General features: G+C 39.6%; 3 protein-coding genes and 1 long non-coding RNA gene across 11 annotated transcripts in view; 3 read left to right on the top strand and 1 right to left on the bottom strand.

The window, feature by feature from the left end:
• Positions 1–8,589, top strand: part of larp1b (La ribonucleoprotein 1B) — a 30,145-nt gene extending 21,556 nt beyond the window's left edge. For 6 of the 8 annotated variants that reach the window (XM_056392835.1, XM_056392833.1, XM_056392828.1 and 3 more), the window contains 8 exons: positions 35–149; positions 471–640; positions 1,645–1,751; positions 2,587–2,747; positions 2,944–3,088; positions 4,532–4,641; positions 5,676–5,803; positions 7,070–8,589. In XM_056392835.1, coding sequence (XP_056248810.1) covers positions 35–149; positions 471–640; positions 1,645–1,751; positions 2,587–2,747; positions 2,944–3,088; positions 4,532–4,641; positions 5,676–5,803; positions 7,070–7,348 — 1,215 coding nt within the window. In that variant the 3' untranslated portion in view covers positions 7,349–8,589. The remainder of the gene's footprint in view (positions 1–34; positions 150–470; positions 641–1,644; positions 1,752–2,586; positions 2,748–2,943; positions 3,089–4,531; positions 4,642–5,675; positions 5,804–7,069) is intronic. The other 2 variants (XM_056392836.1, XM_056392829.1) reach the window with 1 other exon arrangement.
• Positions 8,590–9,795: 1,206 nt separating this feature from the next.
• On the top strand, positions 9,796–18,638 carry pgrmc2 (progesterone receptor membrane component 2). The gene is made up of 3 exons (XM_056393593.1): positions 9,796–10,188; positions 13,519–13,674; positions 16,850–18,638. Exons 1-3 carry the CDS (start codon positions 9,846–9,848, stop codon positions 16,945–16,947), a joined length of 597 nt encoding a protein of 198 aa, XP_056249568.1. The 5' UTR covers positions 9,796–9,845; the 3' UTR covers positions 16,948–18,638.
• Positions 18,639–19,308: 670 nt separating this feature from the next.
• Positions 19,309–21,796, bottom strand: LOC130180179 (uncharacterized). Its single transcript, XR_008829368.1, has 2 exons — positions 21,660–21,796; positions 19,309–21,418 (listed from the first exon to the last, which is right to left on the bottom strand). It is a non-coding gene; the product is annotated as an uncharacterized LOC130180179 (long non-coding RNA).
• Positions 20,065–24,661, top strand: asmt2 (acetylserotonin O-methyltransferase 2). Its single transcript, XM_056393592.1, has 9 exons — positions 20,065–20,105; positions 20,218–20,308; positions 21,272–21,446; positions 21,741–21,870; positions 22,156–22,224; positions 22,311–22,429; positions 22,746–22,883; positions 23,077–23,199; positions 23,881–24,661. The coding sequence occupies exons 2-9, from the start codon at positions 20,228–20,230 to the stop codon at positions 24,090–24,092; spliced, it is 1,047 nt and encodes a 348-aa protein (XP_056249567.1). The 5' UTR covers positions 20,065–20,105; positions 20,218–20,227; the 3' UTR covers positions 24,093–24,661.
• Positions 24,662–26,962: the final 2,301 nt, after the last annotated feature.

Genomic DNA, 26,962 nt, shown 5'->3' with positions numbered 1-26,962 from the left:
CTCATCCTCTGCTTTTCTTTTGACTGTTCCTCAGCAGGAAGTGGAGAACTTCAAGAAGCTGAACGTCATCAGTAAAGATGAGTTTGAGACACTCGCCCCCAAAGTGCCCGTTGAGGCGAACCAGGAAGTCCCACCTCCTCCGATGCCAGGTGTGTTGACAGAGCTGATAGTTTCACACAAGCTGAGCATCCTGTCTGCTGCTTTCTGCAGTTTGAAACACGCCTTCTTTATATTTCTTAAACCTCTGCTTCTGCTGCAGCAGTTTCTGATGGGATTTTGTTTATTTTTGCATAACTAGGGAGCTATTGGTGTATATATATAAATAAATTAAAAACTCAGTAATTTTGGCGTCAATCTGTCTTGGAGCTCAGCATCACATGAATGTTATGTAATCACAACTGTAGGAAAGTAATCGGACGATAATCAATTAGTGTGAATATACATTTTTTTTGTAAACAATGTGTTCCCAGTGGACGGTGGAGCAGAACTGGCCCGCTCTCTGCCTACAACGGTCCCAGAGTCGCCCAGCTCTCACCAACCCCGAACCCCCAGAACGCCTCGCACCCCCGGACGCCAGGACCCCAACAAGACGCCCCGCTTCTACCCCGTCATGAAGGAGAGCGGCACCATCGATGGACAGGTGAGGTCTATTTCTCTGTATGAACAGAGACTAATAACAGAGAGAGGATGAGGCTGCTGTCGTTGTACTGTTATTAAATTATATTTGTCTTTTCAGACGTTCCTCACATTGTTGCTGTTTTAGTTTTGAATAACTGTATAATTTAACACCTTCAGGCCTCTGACAATAACATGGTTTTTGGTTGAACTGTTAAAGCAGACATTGCTTCGTTTGAACAGGACACAATCCCAAAACAGCTGTTGTGACTCAGCTCAGTGTTTCTCTCAGGGTTCAAATTTCCCTTTTCTCTTTTCCCTCCCTTGTTGGTTGTATAAAAATTTTTTCAGGTCAATGATGAGTAGGATTTTGCTTTGGCTTTATGATTTTCATGGTGTTGTAATTTTATTTTTGAGACCATGGTTGATTCATAACTGTGAAATTTGCTGCGTGATGCAACAGTCAGGGCAGACAATAGTTGCTCAGTTTGCTGATCTGCAGTTAATTCATACATTGATTCCTGTTCAAGGCCTGGTGACTTGTTTGTGCAGTTTCTGTCTTTGCATTTCTTCCTATTCCTTTTTTGTTGTTGTGCATAAGTGAAGTATGAGAACTGTTTTGCATGTACTGTACATGAACCTTATCTACAGGCAGACGGTGCCTGCCTATTGTCTCTTTTGCATGTTTACAAGGTTACTTTTACCAAAAAGGGTCATGTAACATTTGCAAATACTTTTGTTTGTTTTCACCTGCTGAGAATTAAATGTAGTTTCAAGGCCTCATTTTATATTCCACCACTGAAGCTCAGTTTAGAGCAGGATTTCCTTCAAGATACCGTCTCGATTTGTAATATTTGTGATAGTGTAGAGTTATACACATGCTGAGGCCAACTTCTTTCATCTCTCTCTAAAACAAAACAAACCGTACAAACTCAACCAAAGTTTAATCAGTTATCAGGGATCCCCGTGTCCTGTCCTTTTTGTAAAATATGAATATCATGAATCTTTTGTTGTGATTTTCCGCTTCAGACTCCGAGGAAGAAGAAGACCCGTCACAGCTCCAACCCCCCTCAGGAGGCCCACATCGGCTGGGTGATGGACTCCCGTGAGCACCGACCGCGCTCTGCATCCATCAGGTCCGACTGCTCGTTTCACTCCTTCTCCACTATTGTTTCAGCTGTGTATATAACTGTACATTCAGGTGACACATACAAAAGAAGTCGTCAATCTGGTCACTTCCCCGTTTCACTCTGCCAAACATTCTCCATTCACAGTTGACCTTTAATCACTTCCCTGTGTCATTACACACAAAACAAGATGCTGAAGTGCTTTTCATAGCCTCAAACGGTGACTTGATCCCCTGATCAGGTTATTATGGAGCATTTAATATGGAAGTGTTCTTCTCTGGCCTATGACCCATCCCTCCACCAAGTTCTGTGTAAATCGATGCAGTACTTTTTGCATAATCATGCAGACAAATTAACAGACACTGTTGAAAACGCCGTCTCCTTGGCGGATGTATTAAAAATATGGATTTTAAGTTAAAGCACCATTTTGCTCAATTTTTAAACAGCTCCACTTTGTGAAAGTGGTTTCTTAGCATTGTTGTAAAACTATGGCTAATTATTATTTTCTTTATCGCTTATTTTGTCGGTTATTTTTCTGATTAATCAGTTACACATTTAGTGAGAATTTGTGTTAAGAGAGGAAAATGCAAGCTCACAAGTTGATGATAATTTCATCATATTTAATAGATTCAGTTAATTAAAGTATGTCTTGATTGGAGCGGGATGTCCCTAGTATCAGTGCACACTGATAAACACTGCTGTAAATGTATGTTAGCCACAAGGCTGTTGTACATCTGGAGTCCCTGGACAGATGTTACCTTAAAGAATATAATGTTAAAGATGTGTGAATTTTATACCCCGGCACTCAAACGATTCTTCGTCCTCTTCCTCCGTCCTCCTGCAGCAGCTCCAACGCCTCTCCATCAGAAGGAGCCCCGCTGTCAGGAAGCTACGGCTGTACCCCCCAGTCTCTGCCCAAGTTCTGGCATCCATCCCACGAGCTGCTGAAGGACAACGGCTTCACCCAGCAGGGGTACCACAAGTACCGCCGACGGTGCCTTAACGGTACGGAACCGAAAAGCTGACATGAACTCTCATGCACACCCACCTGCTCCATAACACCATCACCACTCAACATGGTTTGAGTCTGAAATCGAATTAGTCCAAATCGAAAATGTATTAGTTTCATGTAGATTACTCAGGATCATGAATAACCCTTCAAGCCCGTGTGTATTGAAGACGTGAATCGATGTTTTTTCAGAGAGGAAACGGTTGGGGATCGGTCAGTCTCAGGAGATGAACACTCTGTTCAGGTTCTGGTCCTTTTTCCTGAGGGACAACTTCAACAGGAAGATGTACGAGGAGTTCAAACAATATGCTGTGGAGGACGCCAAAGACAACTACAGGTGAGGCGGCCGAATGATGCTGCTGATTAAACACTGAGCTCCATGCAAACATATTTCAGTGCCTGAGACAGGAAATGCAAATTATTGGTTTAGAAATTCAAACAAACCAAACTGTGGTGAAATGGAGGCCTGCAAACAAGTAAACAGTAAACATGAGTCGATCTCGTTTATCTATTAAAGCCACACCCTCAGGCCCTGAAGCCTCTTTTAGCGTCTTCCTCCCTGTCTTACTTACTGGTGACAGTTGATCTTAATAATGATATTTACTACGTCTGCAACCAACAGTTATTTTTCCATTAACTGTTCAGTTTATTGAAAAATTACCTCAAGTGTCAGAAGCTCATTGCCATCAACCATAGACAAAAAACAGAGATATTTTCCTTGTAATTATTTCAGTTGAGTACATTATCTGTCATAGTAAAGCGAAAGCTAATTTGTACTCACAAGATCTTTATCTGTAGATCTGTAGCTGCAGGACCTGAGGTTTTAGCTTGTTGCACTAGTCAAGACAATTAAATGGTGGCTCACAGAGTTTTAGCTAAATGCTAATGGGTGTGTTTTGTATTTTGAGTGTATTAACTCATCAGTGAGTTGTTCAAAGGAGCGATATCATCCTTTTTATCACAGTTATTTTACACACAACAACTCTTGAGATCAGTTGATATAATTATTGTATAACCTAAAATATTAAGTGATCAGTCCAAATGCAGCCTGTGACAGTTTCTTTTGATTGTATCGCCATGGAAACAAGTTTGGTTTACTCTCTGCAAACATTTGAAAAGCAAACATTGATACATTTGTGTTTTTGAGTGTAGGATTGACAACAAGTAGGTCAGGAGGAAGTGATTTTAAAATGGATGGTGTTAGTTCTGTTTTCTTACATGACAATGATTACGGTGGATTTGTTGATTAATATTTCTGTTGGTGAATGCAGTGCAAACTCCGGAGCAGCAGAGTTTGACGGCCATTATTTGACAGCAGAGGGTTAACTGTTTGCACCACTCTTTGCCAGAAGCACCTTCACACACCGGCCAAACCCACATTCTTCTTATGTGTGTCTAAAGAAGTGGGCGGCTCAGCCCTGCATGTTGAAGTTGGGAGTGAGTGTAGTTTGAGGGTGTGTGAGCAGACGTTTAATCAAACCCATCAGCTGTTTATGCAGCAGCTCGCATTGACTTCATTTAATCAAAAACAGGTCAACTCGTCGGTCTGGTTCCTCCGTCAGCGAGACAAAGCTGCTTCTGTGCAAAAATGTTGGGAGACGTTTATCGGAAAGTGGCTGGTTCACTGAAGATCAGCTTACAGTGCAGCAATTACATCACACGACATCCTGTCCGTGTAAATATATATAAGTGTCCAGAAGCCAGATTTGAAGCCAGAGTGTCATTTGTGTACTTGTTATTGAGGTCAGAGTGCAGGTAAATATTTGTGTTTCCCCTGCAGATATGGACTGGAATGTCTCTTCAGATACTACAGCTACGGTTTGGAGAAGAGATTCAGGTTAGAGCTGTTCAAGGACTTTCAAGAAGAGACCCTCAAGGACTTTGAGAAAGGTAATTAACATCATAAAGTAACCAAACTGTCCCAAACTTCACCACCCACTTTCACTGGTTTACCAGGATTTTCTGAATAAAATCACATTACACTTTATTGTTGACAATACAAACAACAGCAACAACAGAAAAAGAAAAAACACAACTCCCCATGTTGAGAGTAACAAATAGTTTATATATAGTAGTAATATTATATATATATATATATATATATATATGCTATACACACACATAAATTTAAACCCTAAACCTAAAATACTAAGGATTTAAAGAGTAAAAAAAAAATGTGTATGTAGTACAATTAAAATTACTGAAGACAGGTAATTATAACTGCTTTGTAAGATTAGTCATAGTAAACAAAGACATTAATTGAAATAAATAAATATAATAATAATATCTAATATAATCTGTTTAAGACTACATTACAGTCTGTTATAAAGTATCTTATAAATGCTAAATAGGCTCAGGGTTAAAATAAAAACAAGTGTTTAATGTCCTGTAAACCTGCTTCACCCGACTTTAAAGTGCACTCTGCAGAGTCTCACCCCTCTGAGCTGTGAATGTGTAGTTGTGTGAAAAGAGGAAAAACAGGGATTAAAGTCGATTTCTCAACCCATTCCACCGCTGTGAGTGACTCAGTGGAGCAGAATGGAGCGCTGCCAGAAATGGCCTCAGCCACTTATTTCCAGCTGATTTATTTTGGTGTTCAGTAAAACGTTTCCCATTCGAACCCCCACAGACTGGAGATCTGTCAGAGAGGTTTTAGTACAGACGTTAACAAGACTTATCACCACCACATACTGCACTAATGAGTCATAAGCTGCTATGCTAATGGACTTATTAATTTGAATAGTTCATGGATTCATTGTGAAATGCAATCACTCCTAAATTTTTTGGTGTTTTTGTGTTGAATTTCCCTCTCTGAAATTTTCATAAACTAAAGAGAAAACACAATGTTGATAATGTACTTCTGTTCAACGCTCGCATTGAAACAGTGAATCAGTCCTGATCCGTCCTGTTTCCTCCTCCTCCAGGTCAGTTGTATGGACTGGAGAAGTTCTGGGCCTTCTTGAAGTATTCAAAGATGAAGAACCAGCCCATAGACCCGAAGCTGCAGGAACACCTCTCCCAATTCAAGAACCTGGAGGACTTCAGGGTGGTGGTGAGTGTCCAGTGAATTAGACAAGTTGATGGTTTTTAAAAGGCTGCCGTGTGTTAAGCATGTCTGAGTCTGTTGACTCAATGTCTCAATTATCAATAATATGATTTTAGGTGGAAATTAAAGCCTCGTATCTCCAAAATCTTCCAACATGTAATGAAAAAACGTACTTGTGTTTTCTTTCTGAGTTAATTCTACTTGTTTTTTGGACTCAAGAAAAATATTAATACTAAAACGAGGTCTAAACATGTGAACACCATCCTGTAACGGAGGGAGAATAAAATAAAATATTGAGGCTCTAATTTACAGTATTAATCGCTCAGGTCAGTGAAAGATAAATCTTAAATCTTTTTTGTCAGTAATCACAGAATCATAGAGGAAAGGTTTTTGATAATTGACATAATTGTAACCGTATATGTTTACAGTAAAGTAAATATGTTTGGGCTCAAGTGAATGAGCTGCATTTCTCAACATATGAGATGTTGACAGTAGGTTATAATGAGAAGTGAAAGTGAAAGGTGAGATTCCTTTGTCTAATAACCAGGTTGAGCTGCTGCTAAATTAGTTCATATGACACTGCTCATGTTAAGGGAACTTCCTGCTGGTTCTGAGGGTTTTTTTTGTTTGTTTGTTTGTTTGTTTGTTTCACCCTATCCTCTCACACTGTCAACTTAAATATTACATATCATTTAGTTTTATTAGTAATTTTAAACAAAATCTAAATATTATTACACTGTCTCATTTACTTACAGTAGGCCCACATGCTTGTGGATCACTGGATTTAATTACTGTATTAATGGTATTACTCCTTAAAGATGCCCTGTGGAGTGTTCTTGTAAACAAACAAACTTTGTTTACATTCACTGTGTCTCAACAAAAGGCATTGTGTGCATCCTTGAGGTTTAATAACAGTGATGAACAAAACAAGGCGCCGCCCTTAGTGCTGCTTATGGTCTAAAACTCCACTGGGAACCTTTATCATGTCTGACTGTGATTGTAGTAGATTATTGATCCTGATTACTTACTGATGTGGAAATTAAACAAACAAAACGTTGTGCTGCATAGAGCCATGTGTGAGCGAGAGGTGTGGGATGTCCACATTAAAGAAGAGATAAACCTCCATGTTTCTTAATGTGCACTTAGACACTGGCAGTTAATGGAAGTACGTCACACAAGTAGGTACCATGTGTGGGGACGCGGACAGACCCACTGTTATTATTGTGTCCTTGTTTGATGATAATTCTGACCTTTGACCTCCGTGTCCCGCAGCCACCAATGGGAGAGGAGGGAGGCAGGAGAAGACGTCACTCGTCCTCGGCTGGGGATGAAGGGAGGCGTCGACGACATCCTTCCAACACTACCTCAAAGCCCACACAGGCCTCCAAATCCTCCAGCGCCGCCGCTCAACCTGCTGCCACCGCTGCCAACACTGCTGCGCAGAAACAACCCAAAGAAAACACCCAGAAACCAGCAGCAGGAGCAGCCGCACAGGCCAAGAAGACGGATGCCGGAGCCGGGAAGAAGGAAAGTGTTGCACCAAATAAATGAAAGCTCCCTCACTGAGGTGTGGGTTTGGATAGAAGAGATGCAGAGCGAGGCGGCGGCAGCTCTGAGCTCAGCGTTCGCTCTTTTCAGCGGCAAACTGTTTGGGTATGAAGAGAGACTGAGCGTGGTTGACTTAATTTGATTGTTTTTATCAGTGCATTTCATTTAAAGCAAGCATAGGCAGTGAGCTTGAATCTGTGCGCCTGACAGCTCCATAATGTTTACAAAAAAAAAAAAAAAATGCATTCCCTGCATTTTGCCTTTTGTTTCTCTCAGATGCCAAAACTCTTTTCAACAAGTTTGTTGATCTCCACAATATGTCAACCGCTCTGGTCTGTAAAGAGCTTTTGAACTGTGATTCTAGTTTGCCAAGAATAAGACATACTGCAGATAGTCTTGTGTGCCTTAATCTGATTCACCAGGACGACTGGAGGGCGAGGAGTGACAAAATAGTCCAAATTCCGCTTTTTAAAGTCTTCCCAACTGATTCTTCGGGGCTTGAATGTGTTTAAAACTGACACCACTCGCAGTTTTTTCTTTTCTTTTCTTTTTTTATTTTTTGTCTTGAGACATATATGTCTTCTGTTTTCATCATGACAATCAAAGTTGACAGTTGCAGTCATAAATTTGTGAAGGACTGACCCCCTGAGGCTGCTGCTTCGTAACAGATGTGCCCTGATGTTTCTTAGTCTGACTGACAGGCATCACAGCTGAACTATCATGTTGGTTTTTAATTAAAACCAGGAAAATTTATCTGGGAAGCTTTACATTAAGTCCCGTTTTACACCCAGAGGTAGTATAATTTATTGTTTTATTTTTGTTTTTATTTTTCCATTTACTTGATTGATGGAATAGTCTTAGGTAATCAGTGCAGTTTTAAATGGCTTTTGCTATTGAATATTATAAAAAAAATGTTTCTGCTGGAATTATGGGTGTGCGCTAGCATCATAAAACTACAGTATATTTTAGTTTACTTCATATTATGTTTGAGGCTTGGTGCTCTAGAGCACTTTAATTGTTAACTTTCCTTTACTTCATCAGTGGACTTAAGAGGTTTTAGAGTTGAATTTAAAGAAAAAAAAATGTAAATACTATAAAAAATCATTTGCTATTCAATTATCGTTTTGATTTTAAGAAGTGATTTGTTTTATCGGTAATGTGGTTTTTGAGTGTGTTTTAGGCTAAAGCAGTGCATGTTAATGAATTGTAAAATGCAAAAAAATATAAAATAACAGTTGATTGTATTAAGTTGTGTTTGTGTGATCTGTTCTACTCTCTTAGTTAGCTCCCTCTACAGATTTCCACCTCCTCCACCTTTTGATATTCTCTGGTGTTGGTGAGGCAGAGTCATCGAGCCTGATCAGCAGGTTTTTGTTCCCAGCGACAGTGAAATTCATCAGCTGTCATCACCCCAATTCAAACTGTCTGATGATCAGCTGTAAATCTAAAGTGAGATTTGTTCCACCAAGTGCATTTCACTACTTATCATCTTTAACGGTGTAAGCAAGCAGTTAAGAGGAAGTGTTTACATAAAGTGTGCAAATAGCAGATAACAGCTGAATGAAAAGGACAACACAGGTGAAGAGAGGTAAAAGTGAGCATAACAGCAAGGACAAACAATAATATAGCATTCAAGAAAAACATTTGTGATCATAATATTGTTTTTATAAAGAAGAAAATGGCTTTAGTTGTATTAGAAATGTGTATTTTTGCCTGAAAATGCTTCTTACGTGATCATATTTTCACACTATTAAAACATGACATGAACAGGTGAATAAACAAGGTAAACCATTCAATAAATATTTTAATAGGGTTGGGTTATTTTAGTTTTATTGTATTTTAGTGGCTGTTTTTACGCTACGGGTCCTGTTGGAGGGACAAAATTCATCAAGATTTCGTTTTCAACCAACTCATAACAGTGGTAGGCGGGTGCCTTGCTGCCTTAGAGTGTTCCTCGTAATTATCAATTTTAAATATGCTGTGGCTCAATAGAGGACTTCTTGAACTGTGATGTGCTGTAACCTGTAACAGTAGATGTTGTACCGGGTGAGTTTTTGTTTAAAATGTAAGAGAAGCAAAGTTTTGAAATATGTATCAACCTTGGAAATAGTTATTTTATATTTTCTGGTTTCGTCTCTTTGATGCTTTAGGACACTTTTTGATAATTTTGTGTCATTGTTGTTCTGTGATAGTAAATGGGTTTTTTGGACCGTTGGTCAGACATTTAAAACGTCGATTTGGACTCTGGGAACTAGTGACTTGGTGACATTCTTTAGACAAAACGATTAACTGATTAATCGACAAAACAATCTGTAGAATGATCGATGATTAAAATAATCGTTCCTTGCGGTCCTATATTTAACATACGGTGGCTAGCTTAAGTATGCGTACCAGAACGCAATGTAACAAGACCAAACGCTGCTCAACTAGTGGTTCCGTTCTTCCGACAGGTCGTGAACGCAGCATCAGTCCAGGGGCGGGTAGGCGCTAACTGTGCAGTATGGCGGACGATGGAGACAGTTCGAGCGGACCAGTTGACACAAGCGGCGGGCAGGGGGCAGCGGATGAGTCGGACGGGCTCGGCCTTGGCGGGATGTTGCTGAATATTAGTATTTTGGTTCTGGTGGTGGCGGTCTGTCTGGTGGTGTACCGGCGGTGGGGCAGGCGGCTCGGCGCCGACGCGGCCCAGGGCGACGAGGCCTCGGCTCTTCCCAAGATGAGGAGACGGGACTTCACTCTGGAGCAGCTGCGGGAGTACGACGGACTCCAGAACCCCCGCATCCTGATGGCTGTCAACATGAAAATTTTCGACGTGACCAGCGGCAAAAAGTTTTACGGGAAAGGTGAGCTGGCACTCTGTAGAACAGGACCTGACAACCGAGTGACTTAGCTGACATGTCCTGCTTGGGGTGAGTTGTCCCGAGTCAAAAATTTGGGCGCAAACCGTTGAGGTTAGCTTAGCTATATCTTTGGCTTTGTCTGTGCTTTTGAATGGGATGCTAGCTGTCAGCTAACTAGCAGAGCTGTTATGAGGGGAAGGAGGGTCGCAAATGTTGTGATGATGTTTGAACATGTCTAGACTTGATGTTTATGTGGACTGAACCTGTGAAACTTTTTGGTCAAGTTAAAGCTGGTTTGCAAGGTTTTAACCAGCTAGCATGCTAACACTAGCCTGTTAGCTTGTTGACGTGCACACAGACACACTGCACTGTCTGGCTGTCTGGTCTAGAAGCGCCGCTTGTTTACAGTGATGGGACTCACCATGCATGGGTATTGGTAACTGTGCACGGAGATTTTAACATTAAATGCCATATGCCTGTGTATATTTGTTATGCTAAAGGGTATTTTCCTGCAGAAAAGACGTGTTTTTAGCACCTGGGGTCACTGTGTATTCTGCTGTGCAGAGTTAAACAGACAACTGCAGCTCTGGGATGAGAATAACGTTTGTGAACAAATATGATAAACAAATATTATATTGCTTTACTTTCACAAATTCTCTCTCAGTCTGAAGCCTCATAAGTCTTTTTAATATGTCCTCTTGTCTTTGAAAAGCAAGGCTAGCTTGCTACTGCACATTTTCTGTGACCTGGCTGACTCACAAATCACCTCTGTAATAAACTATAATTATTCAAACACACTCCCAGGAGACTCGTGTGTCACGTCTGCTATCCCACACCGCCAGCACCCAGCCAAGTAGGCCTGAATCTGTCCAGCTCTCCAAATTATGACACATAGACTCAGAGCCACGCTGGAGTTGGCAGGATCATATCTTAAATTGTCTAGCTGGTGTTCATCACATCTGAGTTAGTGCTGGGACAGAAGACAGAGTCCTCTATGACTTGTTTGAAGAAAAATTTAAAATATTTTCTGTGTTCAGCTTCTGGCAAGCGAGGATTTGCTGCTTTCCTCTGTTTCATGTCTATCAATGGAAAACTTTTGGGTTTTTCCCAAGACAAGCAGCTGAAACGGCATTTGTTGACAGTTATAGACCCCATTATTAACCATTAATGAAAGTACTTGTTAGCTGCAGCCCTGTACTGCTGGTTAGAGGAGAGTCCAGCTGGCTGGAGTTGCCATTTACAGCTGACACACTCAAGTTTTTCAGACATTATCCAGGCATAATTCTGGCTCTTCTTTTGTTGTGAGTGATTCGGGACATAAAAAAACAATATCATTCTAATAATAGGCCCTAAGACAAAAATATCAGTTTGTTGCCTTGTTCTCAGGCTTACCGTAAAATAGGATTAGCAGTTTTATCTATAAAATGCTCGTTCGTCTAGTTGTGCAAGGTAAAAGCACATCTAATCTTGGAGGTGATAAGGCGCCTTTGCTTCATGGACTCTTTAACAGTGCTTTGAACACTGGACTGAGTTTTCTTTTTTTTTTTTGCTCTGGCTTTCTGTTGCACAATTAAAAGCAGAAAACCTGAGGGCCTGCAGAGCGTTCACATGCTGGTCAGATGTTGTTCCTGTTGGAAGATGATGAGCGATTTAAAGGACTTCATGGCATGCCCGGGGCGTTGTTAGACTGAATATCACCAGTGCCTTTGAAGGGATATTAAACGATATCATTCAGATAACTAGAAATTTCCTGAATATCAACGATATTCAATATCCTCTACTTGAAGTTGCGAAATCATGAAGATATTTAAAGTATTTTTACTGAATTGTTATTGGTAAAAGTCGCATGACAGGACAGAACAGCAACAAGTGCTGGGCAATACTGAACAAAAACAATATTTGTAGCTGAATATCTTTAATGTTGATCATGTGATGATACTTTAGCTGAAGCTTTAGACTTTCAGAAGACATTTTACTCCTAAAAACAATGCAGACATATAGCGACACTGATAAATCTGCCTGTTTTGACATAGATTTTGTCATACATTTTTTCCACATTGGAGACAGAAATACCAATAAAGAATTATTTTCATTATAGATTAATTTTTGGTCTGTAAAACGCCTGAAAACAGAAAATGACTGAAAATTATTTCCATGAGCTCAAGATCATGTCTTGTTTTTGTTCGACCAGTTCAAAACCCAGAGAGAATCTGTTCACTATAATGTAAGACAATGAAAATCAGCATGTTTCTCACTGTACAACAGCCTGCTCGATACATATCTTGATCATACATGCATTTATCTATTTCATTTTTATCCATTTATTTATTTTTACACATTTATGGTGCATTTTAAGCCTTTGCTGTGGACAGACAGTGGAGAGATGAGAGGAAATGAGGCGATGAGGGAAGCAGCAAAGGTGTCCAGCCGGATGTTATGGCTCATGGTCCTCTGCGTCTTCACCCCTAAGCTATGAGCCAGTGTTTTATGAGTTTATGTAGAAAAACAACATTGTAATGGCAGATATATCGTTGTTGGATTATTTCTAAGTCTCAAATATGGATATCAGCATCAAAAGTTCAGCATCACTCAACCTTTATTAAGAAACAATGAGTTGTAATGTGTTTTGATCATCAAAGTAGTTGGCAGTTTAATTCTCTGATGACAGACTAATAGATCAATCGACTAATCATTGCCGCTCTAATTTAACTCTAATGGAGTCTTTAATACCGGTCAGAGGCAGTGTTACGATTACAGGAATCCCAGACCACATCACATTTCACATTATATCATGTTAATATATCTTCCATCTCTAATAACAACAGCGTACTGATGCAGGGTTCTGCTAAGTCACTGTCAACACAACGATCCCTCTTCAGAAAGAAGAGCATGTCTGATATTTCCTGGAGCCAGGAGTCGCTGCATCTGTGAACTCACTGCATCTGCACTGTATTCAAGTGGTTTACTCATTGGCAGCTCTGGGAGGCTTTTAATGTGAAGCAGGAGCAGCAGCAGTCACATGTCGTAGATTTGACTTAATAGGTTAAGGGTTAACTTGTTGCTTGGCTGGAAAATGTATTTGTACAGTTTTAACACTTTTTTCTCGGTCGATCAATTTAAAAGCTTAAAAGAAACGACACTGAGCCCAAACCAGGGCAGGAAGCTGACCTGTGTATCCGCTGGCGCCTGACCGGTTTATCCCAAAACTCACATCATGTTTAGAATAGTAAAGAGTCTCAGTCAGAATGATTGTTAAACTGTGGAAGTGATTAGTAAAGTAAGAAACTTCTCTGCTAAACATTCATTCATCCTGACTTTGTGTTTGTTTCTCAGATGGTCCTTACGGCATTTTCGCAGGCCGGGATGCTTCAAGAGGCCTGGCCACCTTCTGCCTGGAGAAAGACGCCCTGCGGGACGAGTACGACGACTTGTCAGACCTCAACGCTGTACAGATGGAGAGCGTGAGGGAGTGGGAGATGCAGTTCATGGGTAAGGTGGTTTTCTGATGCTTGTAAAGAAAATGTTCCTGAGATATTGATTTGTCTCGGATGACACAGATGCATCAGTCGTGTTTATGGTCCATCCCGCAGAGCCTCTCTCTGCATCTCTGCATATTTAGTCAGGTCAGACTGAGAATCAGAAACACAAACACAAGATCAAACCGACTGCGTTTTTCTTCAGTGTTTTTGCTTGTAAACCTCTCCAAGGGCATCCACTGCTTCAGTATGTTGTATTACATTTTGAACATGATTTTTATGATTAAATTAGGTTAATTTAAAAGAGTACAAAAGTCGCATTTGTGCTTTGGCACAACTATCCTTCAGTTTGCATTGCATCTGAATGTATTTTTAGTTTTACTTCATATTCAGAATCAAAACTTCTTGTAGATGAAATAAAACACTATTCTGGTGACCTTTAGGGCTGCAACTACCAGCTATTTTCATTGATTGATATCAATTAATCTGCCAATTATTTTCTCAATCAATCGACTTTTGTTTGGCCTGTTTAACGTCAGAACAGTTAAACAGTTAAAAATGTCCGTCATGTCCAAGACGTGATTATTGTTTTATAGTGCCCAAGCCACAGACCAAAACCCAAAGATATTCAATGTAATATAATGTTAAGAAAAAGAAAAGCAACAAATTTCCACATTTTAAAAGGTCAACAAGAGAATGTTTGATATTTTTTACTGTAAAGCATTTTACTTGTTTGTTTCTTTATTTGCACAGCACAAAGCAGGAAGATAAAAAAGTTTTCCTAAAGCCGAAGGTGGCATCCCTCAAATAACTTGTTTTGTTCCAACAAGAGCTGAAATGATTAGTCAATTAATCGATTAGTTGATCACCAGAAAATTGATTGCCACCTGTTTTTATAACTGATGACTCATTTCAGTTATTTGTCAGGCACAAATATACCAAATGTTTTCTATTTCCTGCTTCTTAATTGTGTGGATTTTTTTTACTTTGTGTGATAGTAAACAAAGATGTCACCTTGGGCTTAAAGAATTAGTGACTGAAATGTTTCTTTTCTTTTTTTTCTGGTATTTTATAGATTAAAGGATTGGTTGAGGAAAGCGTCAGAAGAATAAGCAAATAATTGGTTGTTACTATCAGATCTTAAGAAAAGCAGAAAATATTCACATTTGAACCATGAAAACGGTGCATATCCATCCATCATCAAAATAGTTCTGTTAATCGACTGATAATTTCTGCTCCATTAAAAAGGTTCTTTCTTAAATGTGCTGGTGAACGAAACTATGGAGTGCACAAACATGCAATAAACCAAAACTAAAAATATCTCCTGCCACCACATCTGCTGAGAAACAGTTACAACAGGAAACAATGAAACTGGACGGAAACAAAGGCCCTCGCTTCACCCCTTGTATTTTGTTTTGCCACATCACTCATGTCACAATCCAATGATTTTCTGTACCCAGTGTAAACGTAACATGGGTTTAAGTTCTAATGTAGTCTGTAATTTTAAAATGTGCTTTACCTCAAATGCAGTGTTTGATTTCAAAGTCAAGTGTCTTTTCTTTTTTTTTTTTAGTCTCGAGTGTCTAATTTTGGACTGAAACCATCTAAGTAATGTCAGGCCTCTGCTTTTTAAATAAGAGTCTACAGGACAAAACATGTACAGTTGATGCAAATGTCAATGTAAAGCTGGACAGGGCAGCTTTGAAAGTTGGCAGCTCCAAATGGTGACTGATGAAATTATATAAGAAGACGTCAGTAAATTACTGGCAGCATCTTGTTCTTCACTCTGGTCACTGTTCTGAGAGTCCAGCGTTTTCTCTGATGTTCAGTGGAAAACACATTGATCTCAGTTAGTGACCAGCTGTTTGTCAATCAACAGAAAATGAATCAGCAGATTTTTATTAGTTAATTAATGAATTAACCTTATTTTACTTACCTTTTCGTTTGGCCAAGTTCTGCAATACTTTCTATTGCGTACATGCTCCTAAATACATTTTACAATTCACACACATCTATTTTTAGTCGCAGGAAAAGGCTTGCACTGGCAAGCCCTGGATTGTTTTTGCAACAAAACAATAAATTATTTTGGCTATAAAATGTCAGAAAATAGTGAAAAATGTGCATCAGTTTCCCCAGAACCAAAGCTGATGTTTCAAATAGCTTGTATTACATCTGACCTGCAGCCCCAAACCCAAAGACATTCCCTTTACCATCATATTAGTTAAGCTAAACAGATTAGTTGATTAATTGAAAAGTCGGTTGATAGAAGATTAATCAACAATTTTGTTAATCGAGTAACTGTTTTTCATTTTCCATCCATCCATCCATTTTCTACCGCTTATCCTCTAGTAGGGTCGCGGGGGGGGTGGAGCCTATCCCAGCATCTTTTCGGGCGAGAGGCGGGTACGCCCTGGACAGGTCGCCAGTCCATCGCAGGGCACATAGAGACAGACAACCATTCACACTCACAGCCACACCTATGGTCAATTTAGAGTATCCAATTAGCCTAGTCTCCATTTGCATGTCTGTGGGAGGAAGCCGGAGTACCCGGAGAGAACCCACACAGGCACGGGGAGAACATGCAAACTCCACACAGAAAGATCCCACGGCCGAGCCGGGACTCGAACCCGGAACCTTCTTGCTGTGAGGCGACAGCGCTGTTTTTCATTTTTCCAATCAAAAATGACAGAAAAACACTATTATTTGCTGCTTTTATTTGTTTGTTTATTCATTATATGTTGAATTGTAAATATTTTATTGACCAAACTATTGTTCAAGAAAATAATTGGCTAATTAACTGATAATGAAAATAATGGTTAGTTACGGTCCTCAGTGCAGGAGAAGACAAAGCAAAGCAGCAAATAAAGCTAAAATCAATTCAACTGACATTTTGGCTTGAAAATAACTTGAATGAATCGATTGTCCAAATAATTTCAATATTTAAGGTTTTAGACTGTGTTTTTAGATTTAGAGTTTTAGACTTTGACCACTGAGAAACTATGAATGTCATATTTTCACATTAATAGCTGCCCAAAATAAATTTTTCAGTCATTGACTAAATGATTTAAGAACTGATTGTTTCATCTCTAAAATAATTATCGATGCAGCTCTGTGAGGTTGTTGCTCCTGCTGAAGCCGCTCTTTGTGCTCGCACCTTTTTAATGCAACATTTTGCTGATGTCTTCCAGAAAAATACGATTACGTCGGGAGGTTGCTGAAGCCCGGAGACGAACCATCGGAGTACACGGACGAGGAGGACATCAAGGACCACCTGAAACACGACTGAGCGGTTCCATCACACCGACCAAAGCCAGGAGCCCCAAACAGCTGCGACAGACCGCCCCAGACCCCCCAGACCACCTCCTCCTCCTGCCCCATCGATCTACCTGCCACTCTCTTTGCCTGCCCCACTCCCCAAAAACTCTTCACCTCCTGAGTCTGTACGGTGCCGTGGCTGTTCTGGAAGGACGGGACTCAAGTCTCAACGCCCAGACCTCCCTCCCTCTTCATCCTACAATGATGACCACCAACAGAAAGCAATTGGAAACCTTCGACGAGGGGCTTTTTTTAATGACAGCAAACACGTCTGGGGGGAGAGCGGTTGTGCCATTAGATGTATTTGAAACAAAATCACAAAATATGTAGGGGGAAGGGAAGGGGATACGTGTGGTCATTGCGGTCGCCGCTGAGCGCTGGGTGGAGGTTGGTCGGAGTTAGTCAGAAACGCACTGGTCAAAGATGATCAGTGGATCGGGATGGGGAAACAGATTTCTCTCTTTTTATCTGTGGTTTAGTCACATTGCAACTGAAACTGCTTCAGCTTTGGACAGCTTATCTATCAATCAATCATTTCTGTTTCTTTTTTTTTTTTTTCTTTTTGGTTCAATCATCCCCCCTTGTTGAGAGGGCAGTGCTGTGGCCTAACCAAAGGTAATTGGCAGGGCGTTGCATTTTCCTGTTGTGTTTGTAGTGTATGCACTACTAGTTTTCTTTGTTTGTCACCATGTGATTGTATTTGTTGAGTAGCATAGAGAGAGAGAGAGAGAGAGAGGCTGAGACCGAAGGCTTTTTTTCTTTTCTTTTTTCTTTTTCTTTTCTTTTATTATTTTTTTTCTTTGTTTTTTTTTTTTTGGATGGGTTTGGGGGGGGGTCAAAGGTCCTTGCCATATGAAACCTGTTTTGAATCACATCAGATGGACTGAATCACTGATCGGGAATACAAAGGGAAGGTGATAAGGCAGTCCTAATCAATCGACTCAATTGTTTACATGCCTCACAAGCCAGCTGCAAGTCTGTAGATTCCCCTGAAAATGGTCCAAGTATTAATTGTGCCTTATTTTGTTTGTTGTGTCAGTCCTGACAGGTCTAACAGAGGAGGTGAGCGAAGGGATGGAGGTGTTGGTTTTTCCTAGACTCAGTGCCCCAGACTTTAAAGAAGGCATATGTTCTGGCAGTCGTCCACACACAGACTGTAATATTTCCCCACTTCACAAACTTTGTAAATAGACCGTATGAATTACTCAGTGTTACTGCCATATTTATGTAGATGATGAACTCCATATACGTATAATGCTATGTCGTATTGGCCAAAACCCCCATGGTTTGTGTGGTTTTTTTTTTTTGTTTGTTTTGTTTTGTTTTGTTTTTCTTTTTTGTTTTGTTTTTTTGTTTTTCCTTTCAGTTCTGAACTTATTTTTAAATGTGTGAATTTCCAAAAAAAAAAAAAAAAAAAGGAGTGTTGCAAAGTGCTGCAGGGCGGGACCGGGAGCTGTTCTTGCGAATTTTTTTCGGAGACGTTGCTTATCCTGTAAATATATCTATCATTTTATTAAAGCATGTGCAACAACCAAGTGAGCTATGCCGAATTCCCACCACGTCATGTATTTAAATGTTGGGTGTGTGTGTGTGCGTGTCTGCGTGACAGAGGCAGGAAGGGATTTGTTCATGCATAATAAATCGATTTGGTTAATAATTGAAGATGTCTGGAGTTTATTTGCTGTTAGAGAAAAAATGATTAGATCGCTACCAGGAAAATGTTATATAGTTCATTCAAACTGAGAATCTGGATCTGAATCAGATCACTAAAGGAGAGAAGAAATTTTCAGATTGAGGCTGTTAATGGCAAAAATTAAATATTGATTACTTTTATCCATCAATTATGGGCCAAAAGTAACACAAATATGCACATAAGATGCCTTAGACCACACCCCTCCTCATTATACATAAATGTAAAAACAAATACAGAAAGTAATTTAATGTGGAACTATATAAATGGGGAAATTAATAAATGTGCATAGTTGATACCTGAATGCCAAGGCCACCCCCCCACCCCCATGATGAAGAAGAAATACAATATATATATATATATATATATATATTATATATATATATATATATATATATATATACACACACACATATCTGGGAATTAGATAAATAGGGAAATTGTCCCCCTTTTTCTCTTGAGCTTCTTTTTGCCTTATTACCATACAGCACTGAAATAAACAAATCAATAGGAAAATAAATATGAAAATTAAATAAGAAATACGTTTTTTTGGGAAATTCACAGATTTTCAAGAAATATGCAGGGACGTATAAATACAATACAATTGATACAGAAATGGATAAGAAAAAAAAAACAAATAAAAAAAATAATAAATAACATTTATTCAATAAATTAGGAAATAATTACATCTGCAAGTGAATAAGAAAATATATAAAAGCAGAAAATTGTAGATTATTTATACATTCATCACCCATTTATTTATTTTCTGACAAATAAAAATGTATCTTTATTATTAATTTGTTGTCCATTTTAAAAACGGCATATTAACATTAACACATGGGTTATTTTGAGGAAGATGTATCTATGTATGTAAAATGATTTATCTTTTTTATTAGCCACGGCATCATTCACAGACACGAGAGCTACATTTACGTTCATCCATGTGCAGACCAGGGTGCAGACATGATGAAGTTCTGCGGGTCACCGCTGTGGTCACCACGGTCTAAAAATAAACCTTCCTGACATTGACGACAGCTCAACAGCGCCCCCGTTGACGCTCTGGTTGATCCTGGAACTGCACGCTGACGGCTCCCTCTCTCAGTGTCCGCGTGAGTGTGTGTCGAAGTCAAACTCGTCTCTGTTTGTTGCTTATCGACCTTTCAAAGCCAAAGCGGCTTCGTCTGGCATCACCTCCCGGAGCAGGGGTGTGGTGTTGTCCGTTGATGATCCGACGACCATTTCACTCGGACAGCGGCTCCTCAACACACCCCCGACATCTTGGCTGCTGTTTTCGGCTAAAACCAAAACTCACCGAATTTACACCGCCCCCCCCCCACCACCTCCCGGCACCCCCCCCCCCCACCCCCCCTCAAAAAAATCATCCGTCTCTCCCCGGCTTTCGACCACCATCTTGGCTGCTTTCCAGGCGACAGCATCGGGTGAGTGATGATACAGAAGACATACGAGGTTTGTCCAAATTCAAAGAAACAATAAAGTTGTGTGAATTCCTCCAGGAAGGACGGCTCTGTTTTGGTTTGTGTCTCACATCAGGAGTGCAGCAATGGCAGAACATCTGTCCCAGAGTGAGCTGGACTACCCATTCAAACTTCTGGAGTATTTCAACGGCTTCAGGGTCTCCAAGGTAACATTTAAGAGCTATTTCTTTTTTTCTTCTAAATATACTCATTATAGTTAAGAGTCAGTCAGTCTGCAGTAATGCATCTGGGGCTGCTACTTACACATTTTTGATAAAGCACCATTTAAACAGAGGTTACAAGCTGTAATTAAGAGATGTATTAATCTTTTGTGAATTGTGTTGTGAAAAGCTCAGAATAAGCTGGGGTGAATAAGCTGTCAGATTATTAGGTACACCTACTTAAAACTAATGCAGTCTAATACAGCAGTCCTGCTTCATGTGGTCACTATGGAGGGATGAAATGTCTGATGCTGTTGAATTGCATTGCAGGTGTTTCTATTATTTTGTCCACCCCATTGATATCAATGAGGGAATGGGATTTTTTTTCTTTCAATTAATCATTAATTGAAGCAATCAGTGTCTCTTTATCTATAGAGCATCCTTCAGTTCTACATTATTAGAGTGTACAGACGTGCCAGCAGCTTTGTGATGCAGCATTTAAGCACAGTGTTGCTAGACTTCTTAATCCGTCATACAGATGGTCTCTCATTACACCCATACTCACTTCACTGACTCCCTGTTACGTACAGAATCCATACTCACTCTTACGTACAGATTACTGCACCGTCAGCCCCCATTGCATATTTAACTGATCTACTCCACCTTCACTCATCAGCTCGCTCTCTCAGGTCAAGTCAAATCTACTATCTGTCCCGCTGCATTTAAAGAATTGTGGTGATGAAGCTTTAGAGGCCGCAGCACCTAAGCTGTGTTATAGCTCTACCTGCACCTCTATGGTTTGGTGATTTCTGTGGAGTCATTTAAAAAGCAGCTACAGACTTATGTGTTTAAACTTTCAGGTAATCTGTGCATGCCAGGTCTGCTTTTACACACTGCTCGCATGGCTAAAGATCCTATCTACCAGAGCCGAGGTGCTGATGTGACAATACTGTATGTCCGTCCCTCAAGGTGATATTTTCAGCCTGTGAGCTGGGAGTGTTTGACCTCCTGCTCAAGTCCCAGGAGCCTCTGAGTGCGCAGCATGTGGCCCGGGAGCTGGGCACCAGTGTGGACGGGATGGAGAGGCTGCTGGACGCCCTGGTGGGCATCGAGATCCTGGAGGTGGAGACCACAGATGGGACAGGTGAGGGATGAGGAGTGGATGATTTCTTGCAGACAGGTCTGAACTTCTACATTAACTGTGTATCAATGTAGCAATATAAACTACATGGCCAAATGTATGTGGACACCTGCGCAAATTATGTGGACATCCAAATATTACATCAATTTTTTCAGCTTAAATTCAGTTTAATTTCATTCTTGACTTTGGAAACAGCATTCACCAAAATAATCTCACCTCAGTGTCCATTTAGTAGGTGTTCTGGAGCTTTCAGTTTGATGTTAGGTCTTTCCCTGTGAATGTCTTTTGTTGAAACAGCTTTCTACAGCAGCACTGACGTGGCGAACCTTTACCTGGCCAAAGGCAGCGCCAAGTCTCTTCACGACATGATCATCTACCAATCCCAGACCATCTACCCTCTGTGGAATAACATGGTGGACGCCGTCAGGTTTGTGGGTTCAAATGGAAAACAGCTGAATAGAGAGCGGATTTTTTGCATTTTACAAAGCTTAGTTAAACCTCAGTAACAGAAGAAGAAGTGAGGTTTTTATGGCTAATTGATTTTTAGACTGAAGCTGTGAAAAAGAGGAAAATGCATTAAAGTTATCTAAGATAGTTAATAGCCTGTAGAGCTGCTCTGCCTCAAGGAAATGTTTGCAGAACTAAAGCAAACTCCACAGAATATGTGAATGCTCATTTTCATGAGTTCAAACAGTAATTTTCCGCCTCGCAGGGAGGGGAGGAATCAGAATGAAAAGACCTTTGGCCTTCCACCAGAGGATGTTTTCCAGGCTATTTACAGGTTGGTGCTGAGTTTGTTATTATCTAATTTCATTAGTAGTTGAGTTTGTGAGATTGTGCGTTTGATAGATAAAATCTACCACACAGATCGGAGGAGGAGATGCTGAAATTCATGGGTCTCATGAACTCCTCGTGGGTTCTTGACGGACACGACATCGTGACAGCGTTCAACCTCTCGTGCTTCCAGACGATTGTAGATCTTGGAGGTAAGAGGCTGGTAGCACTCAGTGCATAATAGCAGCATAATAGATATAGATACAAGATACAAATTTGTGATAAACAATTAGATTTACTCCATTAAATACTGATAATTAAACTCCCTGTAAGTGAAAACATATTATATGATTTATTAACAGATGTAAACTATATAATGACGTGTGATTGATCGTAAAGAAATAACAAACGTTAACATTTTTCACAGACACAAAAACTGAGAAAATCAAAAACATTTTGATTTCACACTAAACAAAGTGAATATCTGTTGTTCATGCTCTGACATTATTCTGTCTGAATACTTCCCAGGTTGCACTGGTGCTCTGGCTCGAGAGATGGTGAAGGCGTATCCCTCCTCCTCCGTCACAGTGTTTGACCTCCCGCAGGTCGTGGAATCGACTCAGAAACATTTCTCTCAGGAGAACGATGCCATTGTGTTTCAGACTGGTGAGCTCCATACGTCCTCGCTCACCACATCAAGAGTTGACTGCAATACTGTCGACTGTTGCCACCGATCAATAATGAACTTTGAACCTCTGCTTCACTGTAGGACAAACTTCATGAGTGTAGGACTGTAGGTGTACCTAATAAACTGGCACCTGATTATACGCTTTCACATGCTTTCTGTCAATGTGTGTAGGAGATTTCTTCAGTGGTGACATCCCTGCTGCTGACTTGTACGTTCTGGCCAGAATCATTCATGACTGGCCTGAAGAGAAGTGCCTGACTCTGCTGAAGAAGATCTACAACACCTGCAGACCAGGTGAGTTTATGTAAATTACTCCACAGGGCATCTTTAGGAGCTTTGTGTGTTTTTGTGTTTGTATTTAACTGTTAAATCTGTGGTCCCATTGTTTTTTGGCATTTTTATGCCTTACTATACTATCTTATTTGACGCCTTGACAAACTAGGACGTTTCTATGACCTTTTATGCCTTAATATACTATGATGTTTTTTTGACCCTTTATGCCATACTATACTGTGACGTTTTTTGGCATTTTTATGCCATACTATACTAAGATGTTTTCTGGCATTTTTATACCTTACTATACTATGACGTTTTTTGGCATATTGATGCCTTACTATACTATCTTATTTGATGCCGTGACATACTATGACGTTTTTCTTACCTGCCATACATTAAAATTGTATCCTGGTATATTTTTTATCCACATTGCATTTACACTCAGTCGTTACCTGCATCTCTTGTTAGCAGGATTTAATCTGTTAGCTGTTACATGCATTAAAAGCATATTCTGCAGGTATATGTTAATATATTTTGTACCTGCAGAATAGAGGAGACTATGGAGGATTATGGATTAAGGTTTTGTTTTTCAAATTTTTACTGGTTGAAGGGAATGTAACATAAAAATATGCACAGCTGATGCTTTTGAATTATTGTGTTCTGTGCTTTTTAATTCTCACTGTCCTCCTGGGCCTCCAGGTGGTGGCGTCCTGCTGGTGGAGGCCATGCTGTTTGAGAACAGACGAGGGCCCGTCATGGCTCAGATCTTCTCCCTCAACATGCTGGTGCAGGCGGAGGGCCGGGAGCGTCCGCCATCTGAGTACACCCACATGCTGAAGAAGACCGGCTTCCAAAACGTTCAGGTGTGTCGGACTGGAAAGTCCTACGATGCCATCCTGGCCATCAGATGAGCTCAGACTCAGAGTGTCAGTCAAGTGAAACAATCCTTAAAAGTCTGGGAAAGTAAAGAACACTTACCTTGAACATTTCAAGGCTTTGAAAAGTTGAGGATAAGAAAACGAAACTAAAAGCCCCGGAACTGTTGTGCACATGGATCCCTGTTATATGTTGTGGTCAACCCTCGTGACTTGTTTTCATGGTTTGTACTAATACAAACATTTTCTGGACTGAGGTAGCTGATGGATAATATTTGTACTGAATACCTGCCTCTGTAAGTAATACTGCAAACATATTAAAGAATCAGAGCAAAGTGCTGATTTAGATACAATCAAAATCAACTGATACTAAAGTAAATGTTTGACATTTTGGTAACTGCGCTTATTCGTTGTCTTACTGAGTGTGAGAAGATTGATACCACGCTCATATTTATACAGTTAATATGTCACTATTACCAGCAGCCGGTTAGCTTAGCTTAGCATAAGCTAGACTGCCTCTATCAAACTGTAAAAATCCTTATACCAGCACTTGTAAATCTCACTAATTAACATGGTTTGTTTACAATAAAGTGTAAAACCATTAAGTTGTGGTTTTATTGGGGCCTGTTTTTCTACTTTTGTGTATTTATGCTAAGCTAACTGGCTGCTGGCCTAATATTGAACAGACAACTATGGGAGTGGTATAAATCTTCTCATGTAAATCAGTAAGAAAGGGAATGTTTATTTCACAAAATGTCAAACTATCCCTTTAAAGGTTTCCCATAGACAGTCAATATGCTGTAGGTTCAGATATCTTTTGATAAATGCACTGATCTGGTTTTGTGAAGCTGATATTAATTTTTTTTTTAAAGAACCATGTTGCAAATGCAGGTGATGGTTTTCAGGCTGGCCTGATGTTTTTAACAACGGTTGTGAAGCAAAAGATACATGTTTTTATTTGTACTGTTTTTAAGTGACTTGCACATAGAAAAGGGTCACAAAAATATATCACATATGCCTGAATCAAACAGGGTATCGTATGAGATCATAGTTCTGATATTTCTCAAGTGTCATGGAGGTGCATTCTAAAAAATATTAACCAATTATTGACAGATTTGGGATAGCATTTGAAGCATATTTGATCAATATCATATAAACATAGTCTTGGAAAAAAGACTATTTTCTATATTTTTTATGAGAAATGTTATATTTATAATCCTCAATTCATTTGATTTTCACTTGTTTTATAATATTCAAAATAAATGCCAAGAAGCCCGTAAATACATAATTAAACTTCAACATTTCCATCTAATGAATCCATCTTCCATCTAATAACATTGTCCAAATCATCAGTAGGACTGTGACTGTCCTGAGATACTGAGATAAACAGTGTTGTCCCTTTGCAAACCATTATGTCTGTGCATTTTTCTTTTTGGATAACTGAATATTATTATTATTACTTTTAAATCTTTTTAAAGTTAATAACATCAAAAGAAACACCAGCATCATGTCATCCATATCGTAAGCATTATAACACTGGTTCATAGTTCTGCATAATGTGTGTATAATTATCCATGAATGACAAATGAATACAAGAAGGGTAAAAAAGTACAAATCATTTCTGTCTGTTGGTCCATCTCATGGATTTACAGGTGGATATTAATGGTCTTTGCGTGTCTGTTTTTGGATTTCACAGCCAGAGAAGCAAATTCAGTTTGTATGTGTTGATTTATTTTTCATTCTTTTGTCATGTCAGAAAGTGAAGAGAGGAGGCAAAGATTGGTAAAAAAAAAAAAAGAAAGAAAAGTGAAGATGTTTTCTGTGTTGTGGTGTTGTGTGCCTCTCTCAGCAGACCCTTCACGTTTACCTCTGTCTATCCTTTGCTTGTGTAAAAAATTCTATTTTCTTTCTTTTTTCTCTCCCTGTCACAGTGTGAGGGCTGTTTGAAGGAAAAATCTATTTACTACTATTTAAAACTGGATCTTGTCCGTGTTTATTATGCTGTTTGTGTATTTCCTTTTTTTTCCCCCGTGGTGATGTTGCAGTACTCGGAACAGCAGCAAGTGTGATTGGACAAATTGTTTCAGTGTAAAAAAAAAAATGAAGGGTTTACACCATAAATCAGTTTAGATCATCTCAGCACCAAATAGCTGCTAAAGTAATTACACAGTAAATAACAGTGTGAGAGGAACAGTGAGAGTTTCTCTTTTTAAAATGAGGAGATTATACATTTTTGTGATTTGCATGTGTTATGAGGTGTGAATGCAAAATATCAAAGTGTGCAATAGAAACACATGGCTTGTTTTTTTGTCTTCTTGTGTTTCCACTAAACATGTTGACAGCATGCATCCTTCAGATGGAATAACAGAGACACATGATGTTTATTCACTGTAAATGGTTCAGTTTTTTGTTCCTATTAAAAGCTATGCATGTGTAAACAACCATAGTGTGGTGGAGTCTGTCAACGCAGCAGTCTCTTGTTAATGTTTTCATTATCATGTAAACTTGTACTTGTAAACATGTACTTAAAGTAGCCTTTTTTCAGTCAGCCAGTTGTCATTTTATTTCATTTGTGAATATATAAAAAACATTTACTCTAACCCATTCACACTGAACCACTCCAGCCGCAACCATTTTGTATTCATGCTGTACAGCTAAACATTGTTCAGACCCACGGAAATTTAATTTTAGTGGAAATCAAGGGCCTAGGTTTGCATATATACGGTAGAGACATGTCCCTACCAATATTTTGGGAGGACAGAATTGTCCCTACCAATATTTGAGGGAGATGGTTGCACTATGTTTGGAGTAAATTCATATCAGATCATTCCCATGTGCCCTCCAAGAGGCTACATCTCAAAGACAATCGATTAAGGCATGCTAGGATTTGCTTGACTGAAAGGGAA

This window comes from Seriola aureovittata, chromosome 13, assembly GCF_021018895.1.
Source record: "Seriola aureovittata isolate HTS-2021-v1 ecotype China chromosome 13, ASM2101889v1, whole genome shotgun sequence".
NCBI classification, from domain to species: domain Eukaryota; kingdom Metazoa; phylum Chordata; class Actinopteri; order Carangiformes; family Carangidae; genus Seriola; species Seriola aureovittata.
Note: the sequence above shows the minus strand (reverse complement) of the source record. Positions and strands in the feature narration are given on the sequence as shown.